This window comes from Microcaecilia unicolor, chromosome 2 (genome assembly GCF_901765095.1).
Source record: "Microcaecilia unicolor chromosome 2, aMicUni1.1, whole genome shotgun sequence".
In the NCBI taxonomy this organism is placed as follows: Eukaryota; Metazoa; Chordata; class Amphibia; order Gymnophiona; family Siphonopidae; genus Microcaecilia; species Microcaecilia unicolor.
Window position 1 is genome coordinate 586,982,729 of NC_044032.1, and position 19,336 is coordinate 587,002,064.

The 19,336-nt window shown below is 41.1% G+C and overlaps 1 protein-coding gene across 1 annotated transcript in view; it reads right to left on the bottom strand.

The window, feature by feature from the left end:
• Positions 1 to 19,336, bottom strand: part of LOC115462204 (15-hydroxyprostaglandin dehydrogenase [NAD(+)]-like) — a 101,485-nt gene that overhangs the window by 3,530 nt on the left and 78,619 nt on the right. Inside the window, exon 7 of the mRNA XM_030192219.1 lies at positions 4,412 to 4,575. Coding sequence (XP_030048079.1) covers positions 4,412 to 4,575 — 164 coding nt within the window. The remainder of the gene's footprint in view (positions 1 to 4,411; positions 4,576 to 19,336) is intronic.

Here is a 19,336-nt window from a genome sequence, read left to right on the forward strand (position 1 = left end):
CTGTGGATCATGATATCATGCTAGCATGACTGACAGAAACAGGTATCAATGGAACAGTACTTGCCTGGTTCAGATCTTATCTATCAGACAACAATCCATAATGTTTGGCAGCAACTTATCACCACCATGGACACTAACCTGCGGGGTACCACAAGGATCGATACTGTCACCTATTCTGTTCAATATCTACTTCAAGCCACTAGCTGAGCTGATTTGGTCAATGGACACTCAGTTCTACATTTAAGCGGATGATGTGCAGCTACTCATACCCATTGAACCTGACTTACCTACAGCTCTGAATAAACCGAGTACCTGTCTAACATCAATTCAAGAATGGGCAAAACACAACAAACTTTGCCTGAACCCAAGTAAAACTAAGCTTCTCTGGGTCTCTAACCCAAGTGGATACATACCTGACATCAAAATCCCTTTTGGGAAGTATGAACTCCCCCTCAAATCACAAGTCAGGAACCTTGGAATACAGTTATAATCACTTACTCTGATTCCCCAAATCCAAGCAACCTTCAAGAACTGCTTCTACTATTTATGACAGCTACGCTGTCTCTCTCCTTACATCGAGAAGGTAAATCTTATCCCAGTTGTGCATGCCATGGTAACATCAAGACTGGATTACTGCAATGCACTATACAATGGTCTGACAACAAAGGGCCTGCACCAGCTTCAGTTGATTCAGAATACAGCAGCAAGACTCATAGAAGGTTGCAAGCGATGTGACCACAGCATACCATTTTTGCAAAAACTTCATTGGCTACCAGTACAATACAGGGCTAAATTTAAAACTATGTTTGATCGTCAAGGTCCTGAAAGGAAATGGCCCTGAGCACCTGAAAAATAGGATGATCCTGCACACACCGCCAAGACATTAAGATCCTCCCAAGGACTTTCACTAACCACACCCTCTCCAAAAGAGATTACACGATGTGATACCCGCAAGCGAGCCTTCTCTGGAATAGCCCCCAAACTCTGGAATGCACTATCTGAGAGGCTCTGCTTAACACAAGACTATCTCTACTTCAGGAAGCAGGTGAAAGCTTGACTCTTCATCCAGGCCTTTAATGGAAGAAGTAACTAACTTGTTAGTCTCACTTACACAGACAAGGACTGACTTGGGCTGCACATACTGCAGCAGGCCATGTTAATCCACTCCTACCTTAGCTGAGATCATATTTAACCATATCACTGACCTCATGTGAAACTTTCTTTAAATCAATCACCTTACTTTCTAACTCTTCCTATTTTCTTACCTATCTATATATTACACCTTTGCTTTACCCTTCACTATCTTTGTTCTAACCTAACTCCTCACATGTAACCATAATCGAGTTGTAACAAATTGTATTTCCATCAACACAATGTATTGTAAGCCACACTGAGCCCGCAAATAGGTGGGAAAATGTGGGATACAAATGCAATAAATACATAAAAAATAAAAAAATATTGTTCTATTACTTATTGTGTTGACATTGTAAGTAGTGTACTGTGCCATACTTTGCATTGTTTTTGAATATTTTTACTGTTGTAATTGCCTATTGCTCATGTTTGAGCTATTCTTACTGTACACCACCTTCAGTGAATTCCTTCAAAAAGGCGGTAAATAAATCCTAATACAAATATTTGTGTTTGCCATGAGACCAGACAGAATAATTACTTGGAATGTTGGTGATCTGGGTTCCCCCATAAAGCGCAGGGCCCAAGAAACAGGCAGAGCTCTAGAGTCTCAATGCGTGGATGAGATGATGGTGCAGGGAGGAGGGTTTTAGATTTATTAGGAACTGGGCAACAATCTGGGGAAGGGGGAGCCTATTCCGAAAGGATGGGCTCCACCTTAACCAGGGTGGGACCAGGCTGCTGGCATCGGCATTTAAAAAAGAGATAGAGCAGCTTTTAAACTAGAAACGGGGGGAAGGGTGACAGTCGCTCAAAAGCGCATGGTTCGGGATAAGGTATCTTTCAAAGATATCACCAAAGCAGGGAAGATAGGGTATCCTGATAGTGAAGTTGCAAAAGAGACTATAGTAAATCAGGTGGCCTTAAATAAAAATAAAAATCAGACAAAAGATTGCAAATTAATACTGTCAATTACTAAGCATGATGTAAATAGGAACAACAAACATAGTTTGAAATGTCTATATGCGAATGCCATGAGCCTAAGAAATAAGATGAGAGCGTTAGAATATATTGCACTAAATGAAAAATTAGATATAATAGGCATCTCTGAGACCTCGTGGAAGGAGGATAACCAGTGGGACACTGTCATACCGGGGTACAAATTATATCATAGTGATAGGGTGGATCAAATTGGGGAGGGGTAGAATTCTATATTAACGAGAGCCTTAAATCAAATAGATTGAAAATTCTGCAATAAACAAAACACTTCTTGGAATGACTGTGGATTGAAATTCCATGTGTAAAGGAGAAAAGGATAGTGATAGGAGTGTACTACCGTCTACCTGGCCAGGATGACCAGATGGATGCAGAAATGTTAAAGGAAATTAGGGATGCAAACAAACTGGGCAACGCAAGAATAATGGGTGATTTCAATTACCCTGATATTGACTGGGTAAGTGTAACATCGGGGCACACTAGGGAGGTAAATTTCCTTGATGAAATCAAGGACAGCTTTATGGAGCAGCTGGTACAGGAGCCAACGAGAGAAGGAAAAATTCTAGACCTAGTCCTTAGTGGATTGCATGATCTGGTGCGGGAGGTAATGGTGCTGGGGCCGCTTGATAACAGTGATCATAATATGATCGAATTTGATATTAGCTTTGAAGTAAGTATACAAAGGAAATCAAATACAATAGCGTTTAACTTTAAAAAAGGAGACTATGATAAAATGAGAAGAATGGTGAAAAAAAACTTATAGGAGCGGCTGTGAGGTGTGGTGCTGTTCAAAAACACCATCCTGGAAGCCCAAGCAAAATATATTCCACGTATTAAAAAAGGAGGACAGAAGACCAAATGACAGCTGGAATGGTTAAAAAGTGAGGTGAAGGAAGCTATTAGAGCTAAAAGAAAATCCTTCAGAAAATGGAAGAAGGAACCGATTGAAAATAATAAGAAACAGCATAAGGAATGTCAAGTCAAATGCAAAGTGCTGATAAGGAAGGCTAAGAGGGACTTCGAAAAAAAGATTGTATTGGAGGCAAAAACACATAAACCTAAATATTTTTTAGGTTTATTAGAAGCAGGAAGCCGGCAAAAGAATCAGTTGGACCGCTAGTTGACCGAGAAGTAAAAGGGGCGATCAGGGAAGACAAAGCCGTAGCAAAGAGATTAAATTAATTCTTTGCTTCGGTCTTCACTGAGGAAGATTTGGGTGGGATACCGGTGCCAGAAATGGTATTCAAAGCTGACGAGTCAAAGAAACTTAATGAATTCTCTGTAAACCTGGAGGATGTAATGGGGCAGTTCTACAAAACTGAAGAGTAGCAAATCTCCTGGACTGGATGATATTTATCCCAGAGTACTGATAGAACAGAAAAATGAGCTTGCAGAGCTATTGTTAGTAATATGTAATTTATCCTTAAAATTGAGCGTGGTACCGGAAGATTGAAGGGTGGCCAATGTAACGCCAATTTTTAAAAAAGGTTCCAGAGGAGATCCGGGAAATTATAGACCGGTGAGTCTGATGTTGGTGCCGGGCAAAATGGTAGAGTCTATTATTAAGAACAAAATTACAGAGCATATTCAAAAGCATGGATTAATGAGACAAAGTCAACATGGATTTAGTGAAAGGAAATCTTGCCTCACCAATCTACTACATTTCTTTGAAGGGGTGAACAAACATGTGGATATAGGTGAGCCGGTTGATATCGTGTATGTGGATTTTCAGAAGGCGTTTGACAAAGTACCTCATGAAAGACTCCAGAGGAAATTGAAGAGTCATGGGATAGGAGGTAATGTTCTATTGTGGATTAAAAACTGGTTAAAAGATTGAAAAAAGAGAGTGGAGTTAAATGGTCATTATTCTCAATGGAGAAGGGTAGTTAGTGGGATTCAAATCAAATCTTTATATAAGGTAGCATGTAAGTGGAATAGGGGTGTACATGTGGGAGGAGTATAAGTGGAGCCATAGGTTTGGTGCCAACCTATTTGCACGATTTATAGAATACTATAAGTTACATGCACTGCATGGCACACATAGGAGTGCCAGCTTATGCCAGCCATACATCTGAAGTTAAGTGGTCATGCCTAAATGTAACCCTAATGATGCTGATTTTCACTAGTATTCTATAACAGAATCTTGGTGTCAAGCGGCCTTTATAGAATTGGCATGCAGCACATGGCATCAAAGCACTTAACTTGAGGGGCCAAATTATAGAATTGCCCATTTTAGATTTCTTGAAAAGTTAACCCATGAGTTCACATTTAGTGCTGTTTTACTTACTCATGTATACCATATTGATCCATCATCGCTTTGATATTGTCCCTGTATTGAAAATATTCTCCCATATTTTCTTCTTTGTCTATTGTTTGAAGAAGATCCGTATTAACAAAACCTGGGCAAATGGTGTTTATTCGCACACCATACTGTCCAACATCAGAAGCTGCCTAAAAACACGTTAAAACATGTAAATGAGGAAGCAAGTTTTTAATATTAATAAAACATGTACAACAATGAGACAAACATGAAAGCAGAATGAATTGATTCAAACAGCTATGAACATCCAATAATCATATAAATTTTATATCACATATTTTGAAGATGTTTACCTGTTCAGTTGATTACTTAACATGAATAGGAGGCTTTGTTCCCATGAAGTTTACTTTTGAAAATCTAGTTAGTGCTCAAACATGAGCACAAAAGTACATAGGAGCAGGGAACAGTACGTCCTGGAAACAATCCACTAAAATTAGAAAAGTCACTGTGCATACTCTATAATTCTTTCAACCTGTTTCCATCCCTTTTTTCTCTCCTAATAGTATAGACTAATATTCAGCGTGGGATAGCCAGTTATCTCCAATAAATATTAACACTTTGTGCATAGTGGCAAAATGGCTATATTGTGCGATATAACCAGCTAGCTGCGAATATTCAGCACTTCGCCAGCTAAGTTTAGTGGCCAAATCGGATCTCCTAAATAGCAGTCCTCTCTTTGGCTGCTATAAACTTAACTGGCAAGTGCAGAATATTAACTTGGCTGGTTAAATTTAAGCAGGACAAAACCCCCTAGATATTCAATGCCAGGCACCTGAAATTGCCTGCCATTGAATATCTAGGCTCAGCGCCGATCACAGCAGTTAGCTGGCCTGCTTCCCATGGGCTGAATATCATCCGGATAGAAAACAATCAAATAACAGAGATTCACATTAAGTGACAATAACAACAACATAAAAAGGGCTCATTACCATAAAACTGTAGTGCTTATATATAATCCAATGTAAATGTACCACAAACTCACTTCAAAGTAAACAGCAGAGGCCAATTCTAAGAAAAATTGGGTATACCAAAATCATTGAAAAATTAAAATCTAAAAATTATTTATTTTTCAATAGGAAGGCTATCTATAGACACTCCACAAAAGTTCACACTCATATAATATATCCTTCCTGTTGCAAAAACAATTTAACTTACAGAATTTAAAATATTCAAATATATTTTTAAAACTTAGGGCCCTGTTTACCAAGGTGCGTTAGCGTTTTTAATGCACCTACAACTAGCGTGCGCACTAACCGTGTATGTGCCTATAGAGATACTGTAGGCATGTACATGGTTAATGCATGTACATGTTTAAAGCATGTTAAAAATGCTTATGCGCCAAATCACGGCTTAGTAAACAGGTCCCTTAGGGCCATATTTGCTAAGGTGCACTACTTTTTTTAGCATGTGCTAATGCTTGAAACACCCATATATTCCTATGGGTGTCTCTAGCATTAGTGAATGCTAAAAACACTAGCGCACATATAGAGTGGCTTAGTAAACAGGGCCTTTATTTATTTATTTATCTATCTCTTAGGATTTATTTGCTGCCGTTTTGAAGGATTTCACTCAAGGTGGTATATAGCAAGAATAAGTCAAACATAAGTGAAATCCCCTGTTAGGCTAGGGATTACTAAGAGAGTAAGTCTCTGTGGAGAGACACTGAGGAGAGTGACTGGGAGGTCCCCGGGTGGGAGGAAGCCCAGCCCAAGGGGAATAGTTTTGGAATAAAATGCAGAGGAATAGTGCCCTGGGACTGAAGAGTGACAGGAGAGAGTTGATTAGAAGGAGATAAGGAGGGGTCTTATACCCTTTAGGGGGGGGGGGGGGTCTTTGGTTGCCTAACAATCTCCTGCCACTGACCTAGAGGAGTAAGGAGAATCCCAAATAGGAGAAATGTGACCACTGGTTGTAAAGAGGAGTTGTGGCTTAGCTAAATGGCAACTGTGGAGCAGGAGAGCTGTGGGTGGGCAGAGGAGAGACCTAGCTTGGGAGCATGGGATCGGAGCCAGGGAGTGCCCATTTGTAATGGAAGATTTTAAAGATTGTTTTTCAACTCTGCCTTGACCGACAGTGCACTCTCTCATTAAAGTGATAATTCTGTTCATGTGAAAATGATTTGGAATGTGTAAGAAGATAAGATGTGGCTCTAATTAATTTGGTACAAGGAGGTGGAGCATGTTTTGAGTTCAGGCTGGCCACCTGGACAGAGAAACGTGACCACATTTTCACATTCAAGCATAATTTGTATGGCTTGTTTACCAAAACAGAGAAATTGTCAAGCATTCTGTAATTTTCCTTAAATCTAAACATGAGTTCTAAGGCTTCCTAACCACACGATCTTACCAAGTGATTTCTAACTCGACCACCTCAGACACATGGACACCTGAATGTGGAGTTCCCCAAGGATCCCCCCTCTCGCCGACTCTCTTCAACCTAATGATGACACCCTTGGCCAAATTATTATTCAAACAAAACCTCAATCCATACATATACGCAGATAACATAACGATTTACATCCCGTTTAAACATGACTTAATGGAAATTACCAACGACATCAACTAAAGTTTCCATATCATGAATTCATTGGCGGATGCATTTCAGTTGAAACTTAATGCAGAAAAAACACAATGCCTTATACTCACGTCACAAAATAACACGAGCAAATTCACCATCATAAACACACCAAAATTATCCCTTCCCATCTCGGACACCCTGAAAATTCTTGGAGTTACTATTGATCGACATCTTACACTTGAAAGTCATGCGAAAAATACAACCAAGAAGATGTTTCACTCAATGTGGAAACTAAAAAGAGTAAGACATTTCTTCTCAAGGACCATCTTTCGTAACCTGGTACAGTCAATAGTGCTTAGTCACCTAGATTACTGCAATGCACTTTACGCTGGCTGTAAGGAGCAAATCATCAAGAAACTTCAGACCGTCCAAAACACCACAGCTAGACTCATTTTTGGAAAAACAAAATATGAATCAATTTGATCAAGGAAAATTTGTATTTACAAAATAAGGTTGAAATGCTTGAAAATTATCAACGTTCAAACACGCTTAGACTGTTAAATTTTCCAAAGCAGCCGCTCATACCACCTCTTATTACCTTTAAAAAATACCTTACAGAAATACTGAAAGTACCTGAACAGTCATATCCTCCTATTTCAAAGATATTCTACATAACACCTTTCCTGAAAAGAGATCTTGAACAAGGAGAAAGAGTAATACCCCCAGTAGAGACTGGAGACATAAATCTGACACAAATGATAGAGGATGATACAGCAGGCCTTACAGCAGCAACACTCAAAGTTACATTTATTCTGCAGCCCGACAGAGATTGGATACTAAAGCAATATTTCTTACATAGAGCACAGGATTTCCTTGGTTATAAAATAAGAATGTACCCAGATGTCTCGAAGGCAACGCAGAAAAAAAGACAAGAATTTCTTAAACATCGCCCCAAAGCATTGCATCTGGGTGCGTTGTTTTGGCTAAACTTTCCATGCAAATGTGTTATAAAATTAAATTCTGTTAAATATATATTTTTTGATTCTAAACAACTGACCTCTTTTTTGGAATCTAAGCTAGCTGGCTCATCCGTCTCGCTACCAAGACCTGTGATAACTTCTACGCCGTAAAAGTGTAACACTTGGCTCGTCTGCTTTGCCACCTTTTTCCTTAGCAAATATTAAGATAATTTCCTGTGGTATAGTTTTGTATTGCCTCCATATTGTGGACTAAAGATGAGCAATAGATCATGATATGATTGAATTTAGATTTTTTTTTTGTATTTCCTGTATATCGTTATGACTAATAGTCATCTTAACTGAACTCAAGATTGTACTTGATTTAAACTGTAAAAGTGATAAATAAATAAAAAAAAATATGAAAGTGCTACACCCCTAAGGGAAAAATTACATTGGCTTCCACTTAAAGAAAGCATCGCATTTAAGGTATGTTCTCTAGTTCATATAGTAAATTTTTTTTAGGGATATTAAAAGTAAGAAACCAACAAAAGAATCGGTTGGACCACTAGATGACCGAGGGATAAAAGAGGCAATTCTTTGCTTCGGTCTTCACTGAGGAAGATTTGGGAGAGATATGGTGCCAGAAATGGTGTTCAAAGCTGATGAGTCGGAGAAACTGAATGAAACCTCTATAAACCTGGAGAATATAAAAAGGCAATTTGACAAATTGAAGAGTAGCAAATCTCCTGAACTGGATGGTATTCACCCCAGGGTACTGACAGAATTGCAACATAACATAACTGAAACACGACAGGAACATAACCCATAACTTCCGTCTCATGATCCCTTACATGGTTAACCCACTTTAGCTTCACTTAACTAATCAACAACAACAGCCTTGTATCCATTTTACTGGAGTTGTAATCACTTCTCCAGAATTATGTAAGCCACATTGAGTCTACAAGTACGTGGGAAAATGTGGGATGCAAATGTAACAAATAAAATAAATAAAATTGAAAAATGAACTTGCAGAACTATTGTTAGTAAAATGTAATTTATCTTTAAATCTGAACGTGGTACTGGAAGAATGGAGGGTAGCTCATGTAATGCCGATATTTAATAAAGGTTCTAGAGGAGATCTGGGAAATTATAGACCAGTGAGCCTGATAACAGTGTCAGGCAAAATGATAGAGACTATTATAAAGAACAAAATTACCAAGCATATTCAAATGCATGGATTAATGAGACAAAGCCAGCATGGATTTAGTGAAGGGAAATCTTGCCTCACCATAGGTGAATTAACAGGTGGATAAAAGCGAGCTAATTGATATTGTGTATCTGGATTTTCAAAAGGCGTTAGAGTCATGGGATAGGAGGTAGTGTCCTATTGTGGATTAAAAACAAAGGTTAAAAGATAGAAAACAGAGAGTAGGGTTAAATGATCAGTATTCTCAATGGAGAAGGGTAGATAGCAGGGTTCCCCAGGAGTCTGTGCTGAGGCCGCTGCTTTTTAACATATTTATAAATGATCTAGAGTTGGGAGTAACCAGTGAGGTAATTACATTTGCTGATGACACAAAGTTACTCACAGTTGTTAAATCGTAAGAGGATTGTGAAAAATTACAAGAGGACCTTACGAGACTGGGAGACTGGGCATCTAAATGGCAGATGACATTTAATGTGAGCAAGTACAAAGTGATGCATGTGGGAAGGAGGAACCCGAACTATAGCTATGTAATGCAAGGTTCCACGTTAGGAGTCACTGACGAAGAAAGGAATCTCGGTGTCGTTGATGATACGTTTAAACACTCTACTCAGTGTGCTGCAGTGGCCAAGAAAGCAAATAGAAAGTTAGGCATTATTAGGTTAAGGAATGGAAAACAAAAGTGAGGATGCTATAATACCTTTGTATTGGTCCATGGTGCAACCGCACCTTGAATATTGTGTTCAATTCTGGTCATCGCATCTCAAAAAAGATATAGTGGAATTAGAAAAGGTACAGAGAAGGGTGATGAAAATGATAGAGGATGGGATGACTTCCCTATGAGGAAAGGCTGAAGCGGCTGGGGCTTTTCAGCTTGGAGAAAAAACGGCTGAGGGGAGGAGATATGATAGAGGTCTATAAAACAGGTAGACATGAATCGTTTGTTTACTCTTTCCAAAAATACTAGGACTAGGGGGGCATGCGATGAAGCTACAAGGTAGTAAACTTAATATGAATAGGAGAAACTTTTTCTTCACTCAACTCTGGAATTCGTTGCCAGAGAATGTGATAAAGGCAGTTAGCTCTGCGGGGTTTTAAAACGTTCTGGACGGATTCCTAAAGGAAAAGTCCATAGACCATTGTTAAATTGACTTGGGGAAAATCCACTGTTTATTTCTGGGATAAGCAGCATAAAGTCTATTGAACTTTTTTGGGATCTTGCCACGTATTTGTGACCTGGATTGGCCACTGTTTGAAACAGAATGCTGGGCTTGATTGACCTTTGGTCTGTCCCAGTGTGGCAATACTTGTGTACTTCCTTATTCACACCAGAACCTTGCCTTCTTTTCCATGACTCTTTAATTTTCTCAGGAGTCTCTCATGAGGAACTTTGTCAAAAGCTTTCTGAAAATCTAGATACACTACATCAATCAGCTTGCCTTTATCCAAGTGATTATTCAAATATTTGAAAGGTATCAATCCGCAAACGAACCTTTTCCGGAGATGGGAGGACGGTAGAATGAGAGGACATGATATGAGAGTGAAGGGGGGCAGACTCAAGAAAAATGTCAGGAAGTATTTTTTTCACGGAGAGAGTGGTAGATACTTGGAATGCCCTCCCGCGGGAGGTGGTGGAGATGAAAACAGTAGCAGAATTCAAGCATGCGTGGGATAAACATAAAGGAATCCTGTGCAGAAGGAATGGATCCTCAGAAGCTTAGCCGAGATTGGGAGGCGGGGCTGGTGTTTGGGTGGTGGGGCTAGTTCTGGGCAAGACTTCTACGGTCTGTGTCCTGAAAATGGCAGATACAAATATACACAAGAAGTAGCACATATGAGTTTATCTTGTTGGGCAGACTAGATGGACCGTGCAGGTCTTTTTCTGCCGTCATCTACTATGTTACTTTGTTACTATGTGGTTATTCACGTCTTTAAAGAAATGAAGCAAATTGGTGAGACAAGACTTCCCTTTCCTGAACCCATGCTGTCTCTGTCCCATTAAACCATGTTTGTCTATGTGTTCTTTAATTTTATTCTTTATAATAGTTTCCACTATTTTGCCCAGCACTGATGTCAGGCATACTGGTCCGTAATTTCCTGATCATTTTTGGAACCCTTTAAAAAAAATTTGCGACATATTTGCCACCTTCCAATCTTCAGATACTATGGATGATTTTAATGACAGGTTACATATTACTAACAGATTAGAAATTTCATTTTTGAGTTCTTTGTATACCCTTGGATATATGCCATCTGGTCCAAGTGATTTACTACTCTTTAATTTGTAAATTTGGCTCAGGACATCTTCCAGGTTCACTGAGATTTCTTTCAGTTCCTCCACATCATCACCCTTGAAAACGATTTCCGCTGTAGGCAGATCTCTTGGAAAGGAGAAGGATGATGGGAGATATTATTAAGGTCTACAAAATCCTGAGTACTGTAGAATGAGTAGAAGTAAATTGAGTGGGGGAGTAGCCTAATTGTTAGTGCAGTGGGCTTTTAGCTTGGTAGCCTGAGTTCCATTCACACTGCAGCTCCTTTTGACCTTTGGCAAGTCACTAAACCCTCCATTGCTTCAGGTACAGAAACTTAGATTGTGAGCCATCTAGGGACAGAGAAAGTATCTGCATATAATTTGTACAGTGCTGCTATGTCTAGTAGCACTTTAAAAATGATTAGTAGTAGTAATCTCTTACATCTTCTTCCGTAAAGACCGAAGCAAAGAATTCATTCAGTTTCTCTGTTATGGTTAGCTGATTGGCGACTGGTTGGGGCTGCCTGTAAATCCTGGTAGAGACTTTTAATTTTGTTGGCAAAGTATGCAGCAAAATCATTGCAGTTCAGTTTTGACTAGGCAGACTGGTTCTGTTGTGGGGGTTGCAGTGGATTGTTTATTATGCTGAACAGGTGCTTGGTTTTAATTGGCAGCTTGTTCAATGCATTGACAGAAATATTGTTTTTTGGTTGCTGTTATGGCTTGGCGGTACTTTGTCTTCAAGTGGTTCAAAAAATTCCTTTCCAACAGAAGCTACTCTGTAAAACAAAACAAATACCTCTCCAACTATTGGATCTTGGTATGTGTTGTCCCCCAGGGATCCCCACTTTCTCCCATTCTATTCAATTTCTTCATGTCTTCACTCAGCTCAATACACCTGAAATCAGGAGAGCTAGTGTTATGATACGCAGACGACATCATGGACCTCCTACCTCTGACAACCACTCACCAAGATCCAATCTGATCTATAGCAACTGAGTTGAATGTGATTCAAACCTGTGGTTCAGCAAATAAACTAAAACTGAATGTGCAAAAGACTAAGATCCTATGGTTCCGGAACCAAGGAGTTGAAGCCCATACTTCAATAACTTTATCCAACGACAGCACATTCGCAATCAAATCATAAACAAGAGTGCTGGGAGTCCTCCTAGACTCCTCCCTATCATACGCATTCCATATCAACCAACTATGGAAGACCACAATGTTAATGAGATAACTACAACTAATCAGGTCATTCTTTAACCACAAAGCTTTTGAGCCACTGGTCCAAATGCTAATCCTACCCCACTTGGAATAGTATAACGATCTATTTCTTGGTTTTAAGACACAAAACCAGAAAAAATGCAAATCATACAGAACACAGTGGCAAGACTAATTTTCAAAATGAACAGATATACAAGCGCTTCACAATATATTGCTAAATTACATTGGCTACTCATAGCTGAAAGAAAGAATCAGATTTAAAATGGCCTCAACTAATCTTTCAAATACTACAAGGTGCCACCTTCGAACTGTCTGCATTTTTCACTCTGACTGAAAGAACAACTAATTTTAGCCCCACTGTTCTACAAGGGAATACGATTATGAAAGATTTTCATCTCGCTCTTCTCTGTATTAGGAATCTGTTTGTGGAACTCACTTCCCCTGGTCACTAGAACAGAAATTAACTACCGTATTTTTCGTACTATAAGACACACTTTTTCCCCCCAAATTTGGGAGGAAAATGGGGTGTGTGTCTTATAGTCCGAAAGTAGAGAAATTCGAGTTCCGGGATCCCCTGCCCGCCCTCCCTCCGAGTTCCAAGATCCCCCTCACTCCCTTCTTCTGAGTTCTAAAATTTTACCTAGTCGGGGCAGCAGCAGAAGCGAAAACCATGCAGACTCGGCACGTCACTCTTCCCTTCTGTCTCTCTCAGCTCTGGTCCCGCCCTCATTTCCTGTTTGAGGGCAGGACCAGAGCTGAGAGACACAGAAGAGAAGAGTGACGTGCTGAGTCTGCATGGTTTTTGCTTCTGCTGCTGCCCCGACAAGGTAAAATTAATTTTAGAACTCAGAAGAAGGGAGGGAGGGGGATCTCGGAACTCGGAGGGCAGGTGGGGGATCTCGGAGGGAGGGCGGACGGGGGTCTCGGAACTTGGCAGGAGGGAGGGAGGGAGACGGGTGGACCCTGGAAACTGGAGAGATTCGGACAAGACGCACCGGAGCACCTAGGTTTTAGAGGAGGAAAAAGGTGCGTCTTATAGTCTGAAATTTTTTACCCTATTTCTCTCCTCTAAAACCTAGGTGCATCTTATGGTCCGGTGCGTCTTATAGTCCGAAAAATACGGTACTTAGTTTTCAGAAAAGGTTAAAAACTTACCTCTTCCCAAAGACTACAACATAACAAACACCATCACACTATGTCCCAGTCTGCCCATAGGACCAAGAAAAAAATGAACTCCCACCATGTCCTCCAATATCACCAACAAGACATTAAACCAACAAGATTGGTGAAAAGGAGAGGTAAAAGAACACCTTTCAAAAACTGGAAACTATAACAGATGCATAGGCACTGGCAAGTTAGGTACAAAATATTGATAAGGCAGGCAAAAGATAATTTGAGAAGAAACTACTTGTAGAGTCAAAAATCATAATACTACTTTGTTCAGATACATTCAAAGCAAGAAGCCTGTGAAGTTGTGGTTGAACCATTAGTTGATCTAGGGCTGAAAGCGGTACTCAGAAAGGATAAGACTATAATGTTAGGTATTATTAGGAAAGGGATGGAAAACAAAAATGAGGACGTTATAATGCCTTTGTATTGTTCAATGGTGTGACTGCATCTCGAATATTGTGTTCAATTCTGGTCACCGCATCTCAAAAAAGATATAGTGGAATTAGAAAAGGTACAGAGAAGGGCAATGAAAATGATAAAGTGGATGGGATTACTTCCCTATGAGGAAAGGCTAAAGCTGCTAGTACTCTTCAGCTTGGAGAAAAGATGGCTGAGGGGAGATATGATAGAGGTCTATAAAATAATGAGTGGAGTGGAGAAATTTTTTCTTCAATCAACGTGTGATTAAATTCTCAAATTCGTTGTCAGAGAATGCAGTAAAAGCAGTTAGCTTAGCGGGGTTTAAAAAAGGTTTGGATGGCTTTCTAAAGGAAAAGTTCATAGACCATTATTAAAATGGATTTGGGCAAAATCCTCTGCTTATTTCTAGGATGAGCAGCATAACATATATTGTACTTTTTTGGGATCTTGCCAGGTACTTGTGACCTGGATTGGCCACTGTTGAAAACAGGATACTGGGCTTGATGGACCTTCAGTCTGTCCCAGTAAGGCAATACTTATGTACTTAACCAATGTCCTTCCTATAAAACTATACCCAACCTAGACCCATCCATAATGTAAACCGTACTGAACCCTGAACAGAGGATATTAGCGGTATAAAAGATCTGAATTTAATTGAATAAGCTGGGAATGAAAGGGGAGGTACTGTTGCTGGGAGATTTCAACTTGCCTGATGTGGGTTGGAACATCCCATCAGTAAAATCAGAAAGAAGCAAAGAAATTGTGTATGCCTGCCAAATTGCTTTGATCAGATTAGTGGTGACGGAACTCAAGAGGGAAGGGATGATGTTGGATCTGCTGCTTACAAATGAAGAAAGCATTTCTAACATCCAGGTTGGTACCCACCTAAAAAATAGTGATCGTCATACGATATGGTTTGATATAAGAACCAAAGTTGAGTGCAGAGGCACAAAACTCAAAGTAATGGATTTCAGACATGCTGATTTTAGTAGAATGGGGAATATATAAAGAAGAAGCTGATGGGATGGGTAGACATAGAAGTGGAATGATATTAGTCTATACTAAAAAAAAAACAGCTATAAATATGGCAACAGATATTTATATAAGAAAAGTAAACAAAAACAAGAGAAACAGGAAATTGATATGGTTCTCCAAACAAGTAGTTGAAAAAATAAAAGCAAAAGAGGTGGTGTTCAAGAAATACAGAAGAGTGCAAGAGTGCAAGAAGTGGACCAAGGAAAAGATTATTGGATAAAACTCAAAGAAATGAAGAGGAAAATATGACAATCAAAAGCACAGGTGGAAGAAAAAATGGCTAAGGATATAAAGAGAGGTGGTGAGACCTTTTCAGTTATACTAGGGAAAGGAGGAAGGCTAGAAAGACTGAAAAATGCTAAGTGATGAGGATAAAGTGGACATGTTAAACAAATACAGTGCAATCCGCTTACATGCAAGGGTCTGGGACCAAAGAAATGCATGCAGTTAACCGGAGTGTGCACTTAACCGTTGTGACCCAAAGAAGCTTGACATCTGATAAACATATGCACATTATTGTTTATTATTATACATACAGTATACAGTCTCAGTTAACTGACGTTAGGCTTACTTGAAGTAATCAGTTATAGTCCTCTGTACACTATTGTGTCTGTGAGTTCCATAGACTATGTCTGCCAGACGGTAAAAACTGTCATAGCACTGACATCCAGTGGCCTCCAGATAGGCCTGCCCGGTGTTGAGACTCTCCAGCGCTCTTGCAAAAGTGAGAGGAGGATGTTGTTGAATTTCGTCAGCATGTGCCTCGCTGCTCATTTCATCATCTGTTTCATCATCAGCCGTTGTTGCCTGCGTGTAGGCGCATATCTCGACATTAGTACTGTCTTCAGCTGTTTGTAGATCATAATCAACAGCTACGTAGTGATGAAACTCCTCTTCAGTAACACAGGCTGGGATGTCAATAGCCTGTTCATCTGATGCGTTTGCAACAGCTGCATCTGTTTCACCCAGGGGCATATCTGCGTGGGGCCACAGGGGCCTGGGTCCCCACAGATTTCGCCCTGGCCCCCCTCCCGCCGCCAACCCTCCCCCACTAATGTTGTTTACCTTTGCTGGCGAGGGACCCCAACCCCCGCCAGCCGCCGAGGTCTTCAAAGTTCTTTTTCGTCGTCCTCCTCCGTGGCCATGCTGTACCCTGTTGATTCGGAGTCTGTCTGACGTCGCACCACGTTGTACGTGCGTACAACGTGGTGCGACGTCATACAGACGTCCGAATCAGCAGCGTACAGCATGGCCACGGAGGAGGACGACGAAAAAGAACTTTGAAGACCTCGGCGGCTGGCGGGGGTTCGGGTCCCCCGCCAGCTGAAGAATTATTTTTAAAAGCAGGCGGAAGCGGTCCTCGGCTGGCGGGGGTTGGGGTCCCCACCAGCAAAGGTAAACAACGTCAGCGGGGGAGGGTTGGCGGCGGGAGAGGAGGTGGAGAGAGTCGTTGGTGGCAGGGGGAGCTCTGGCAATGGTGGGGGGGGGGGTCGGTGGTGCCGGGGGGGGGGGGGGCTAAATGTGCCCCCGCCCTCTGGCCCTGGCCCCCCCTACTGCCAGAGTCCAGATACGCCCCTGGTTTCACCCCTCTCCACATCCTTAACAAAGCTTGCCCGCTTGTAGCAGTTCACAATAGTTGACTGTGTAACATGATTCCAGGCTTCTTTCTGCATATGTAGGGAATCCAATAGTGATAGATTACGAGCCAGTTCAACAGCACATTTATCCTTACCAGTCTGTCATCCATAACGCTCATCAGACGACGTAGCACAACAAACCCAATAATGTTGTTTGAAATGGGCTATTATGCCCTGATCCATAGGTTGGATCAGAGAGGAAGTGTTTGGTGGCAGGAAGACCACCTTGACTTTAAACAGCCTGTACGTTTGGGAAGCTTGCCAGGTGCCCTTGGCCTGGATTGGCCGCTGTCGTGGACAGGATGCTGGGCTCGATGGACCCTTGGTCTTTTCCCAGTGTGGCATTACTTATGTACTTATCATCCCTGTGTGCAGCACAATTATCACAAAGTAACAAAATCTGATGCTTTTGTGCCTGCATTCTAGTGTCTAACTTCCCTAGCCACTGCTTCCAAATTTCCTCAGTCATCCATGAATTTACATTAGCCTCATATGACACAGGAAGTCGCTTAACTTTCTTGAAGCAACGGGGCTGTTTGCTCTTTCCAGTGACGAGAGGTCCCAACTTCTCACTCCCATCTATATTGCAGCAAAGGAGGATCATCAGTCGGTCCTTCAACGTTTTACCTCCTGTAGTTTCGGCATGTTTGAATGCAAGTGTTCCATCAGGAATTGCTCGCCAGTAGAGACCGTTTTCATCAGCATTGAAAATGTCACGAGGTGCAAACTCGTTCAAGATGGTAGGAAGAACTGAACCAATCCAATTTTCAGCACCAAAGTCATCAGCGTCTTGTTTCTCACCATGCTGTTTCTTGAATTTTATGTTGTTCCTCTCCTTCCATCTTTCCAACCATCCAACAGTGGCTTTCAATTCAGTTAGTCCAAGACTTTCAGCTAGCTGGTTAGCTTTCTCCATAAGCAGTGGACCACTGAGAGGAAACTGTCTGCTCCTGACTTGAGAAAACCACAGAAGAAGAGCATCTTCTACCTTTTTAGCTTTTCCTGCCCGTTTTCGTTTCCGTTGTGGATTTGTATTGTTTTGCTTGACTTTGTTTGTTTTCTAATTTTTTAAGAACTTCTATTTCGTTCAGCCAGTGTTAGTCTTACAGTTCTGCCGTGACAACCCCAGTGTACACTCTAACAACATTCTTTCGCTTATTCTGCCTGTGGCAAAGGGGCAGTAAATTTGAAATCTCATTGGTTGTCATGCGCCAATCGGCTTCCATATTCCGTGCGCTTGCTTATGTGGAGTTTTTCCTGCAGAGAAGCGGTCTGAAACCATGCATATAAGCAAATTTTACAATTATCAGTGGTGGTTAAACCAAATTTTGTCCCCATAGAAATTGATGGTGCCAAAAACGGGACCGAAGTACGGTATGCAGTTAAACAGAGCATGCACTTATCCGACGTGCACTTAAATGGAGTGCACTGTACTTCTGTCTTCATAGGGGAAAATCCTGGAAAAGGACAGAGGTCTGCTGCAAAGGGTATATCTGGGAATGGAGTGGATATTGCTCCGTTAATGGAAGATAGTGTTTATAAACAACTTGAAAAACTGAAAGTGGATAAAGCTATGGGGTTGGATGGGATACATCCCAGAATAATGCTGCCAGTCAACATAGCATTGCGAAGTCTGCTGAGTAAGCTTGGGAAGCACTTATGTAAGGTGGTTTTATGACTACTTTTAGGGGTTCACTTTGCTTTTTACCCCTATTAGATCCCTGAGGCAGGCGCTGTTTGACGCCGAAACACGGCCCGTGTCGGGTCATTAATAAAGAATTTTATTTGTCCCAGTCTTGAAGGCCCAGTGTTGCTTCTTTTGTTCATATACTTTCTGTGTACGCTGTATTACTCTCTCTATTTGTGCCTTTGGGCAGTGCCTCTGGGCCTAGAAGGGTATCCTCATATTTAGTGCAGCTACCTAAGCCCCTGGAGCACTAGGATTGTTTCCCACTGCAGATCTGTGTGCCTTTCTCCAGGGTCCCAGATACCTACTGATTGTTTTTCTTCAGGAAGGTACCTAGCCTTTGTTTGCGGGTCACAGGCACCGAGCTAGTGGGTGCATTTCTTCCCAGAGAGCATGTTTTCTTCACTCTCTTGTCTGGCTAGCCTTGGCCTTCAGCTCATGGCATGGCATGGCTAGGAGCACAGCCGCTGCACTCCTGGGCTGAAGTTTGGCTCTCTCGAATTTCCACAATGACTCTGCTCAGGGAAATCGTGCCTCACCAATCTACTACATTTCTTTGAAGGGGTGAACAAACATGTGGATAAAGGTGAGCCAGTTGATATGTGTATCTGGATTTTCAAAAGGCATTTGACAAATACCTCATGAAAGACTCCAGAGGAAATCGGAGAGGAGGTAGTGTCTTATTGTGGATTAAAATCTGGTTAAAAGATAGACAACAGAGAGTAGGGTTAAATGGTCATTATTCTCAATGGAGAAGGGTAGATAGTGGGGTTCTCCAGGGTTCT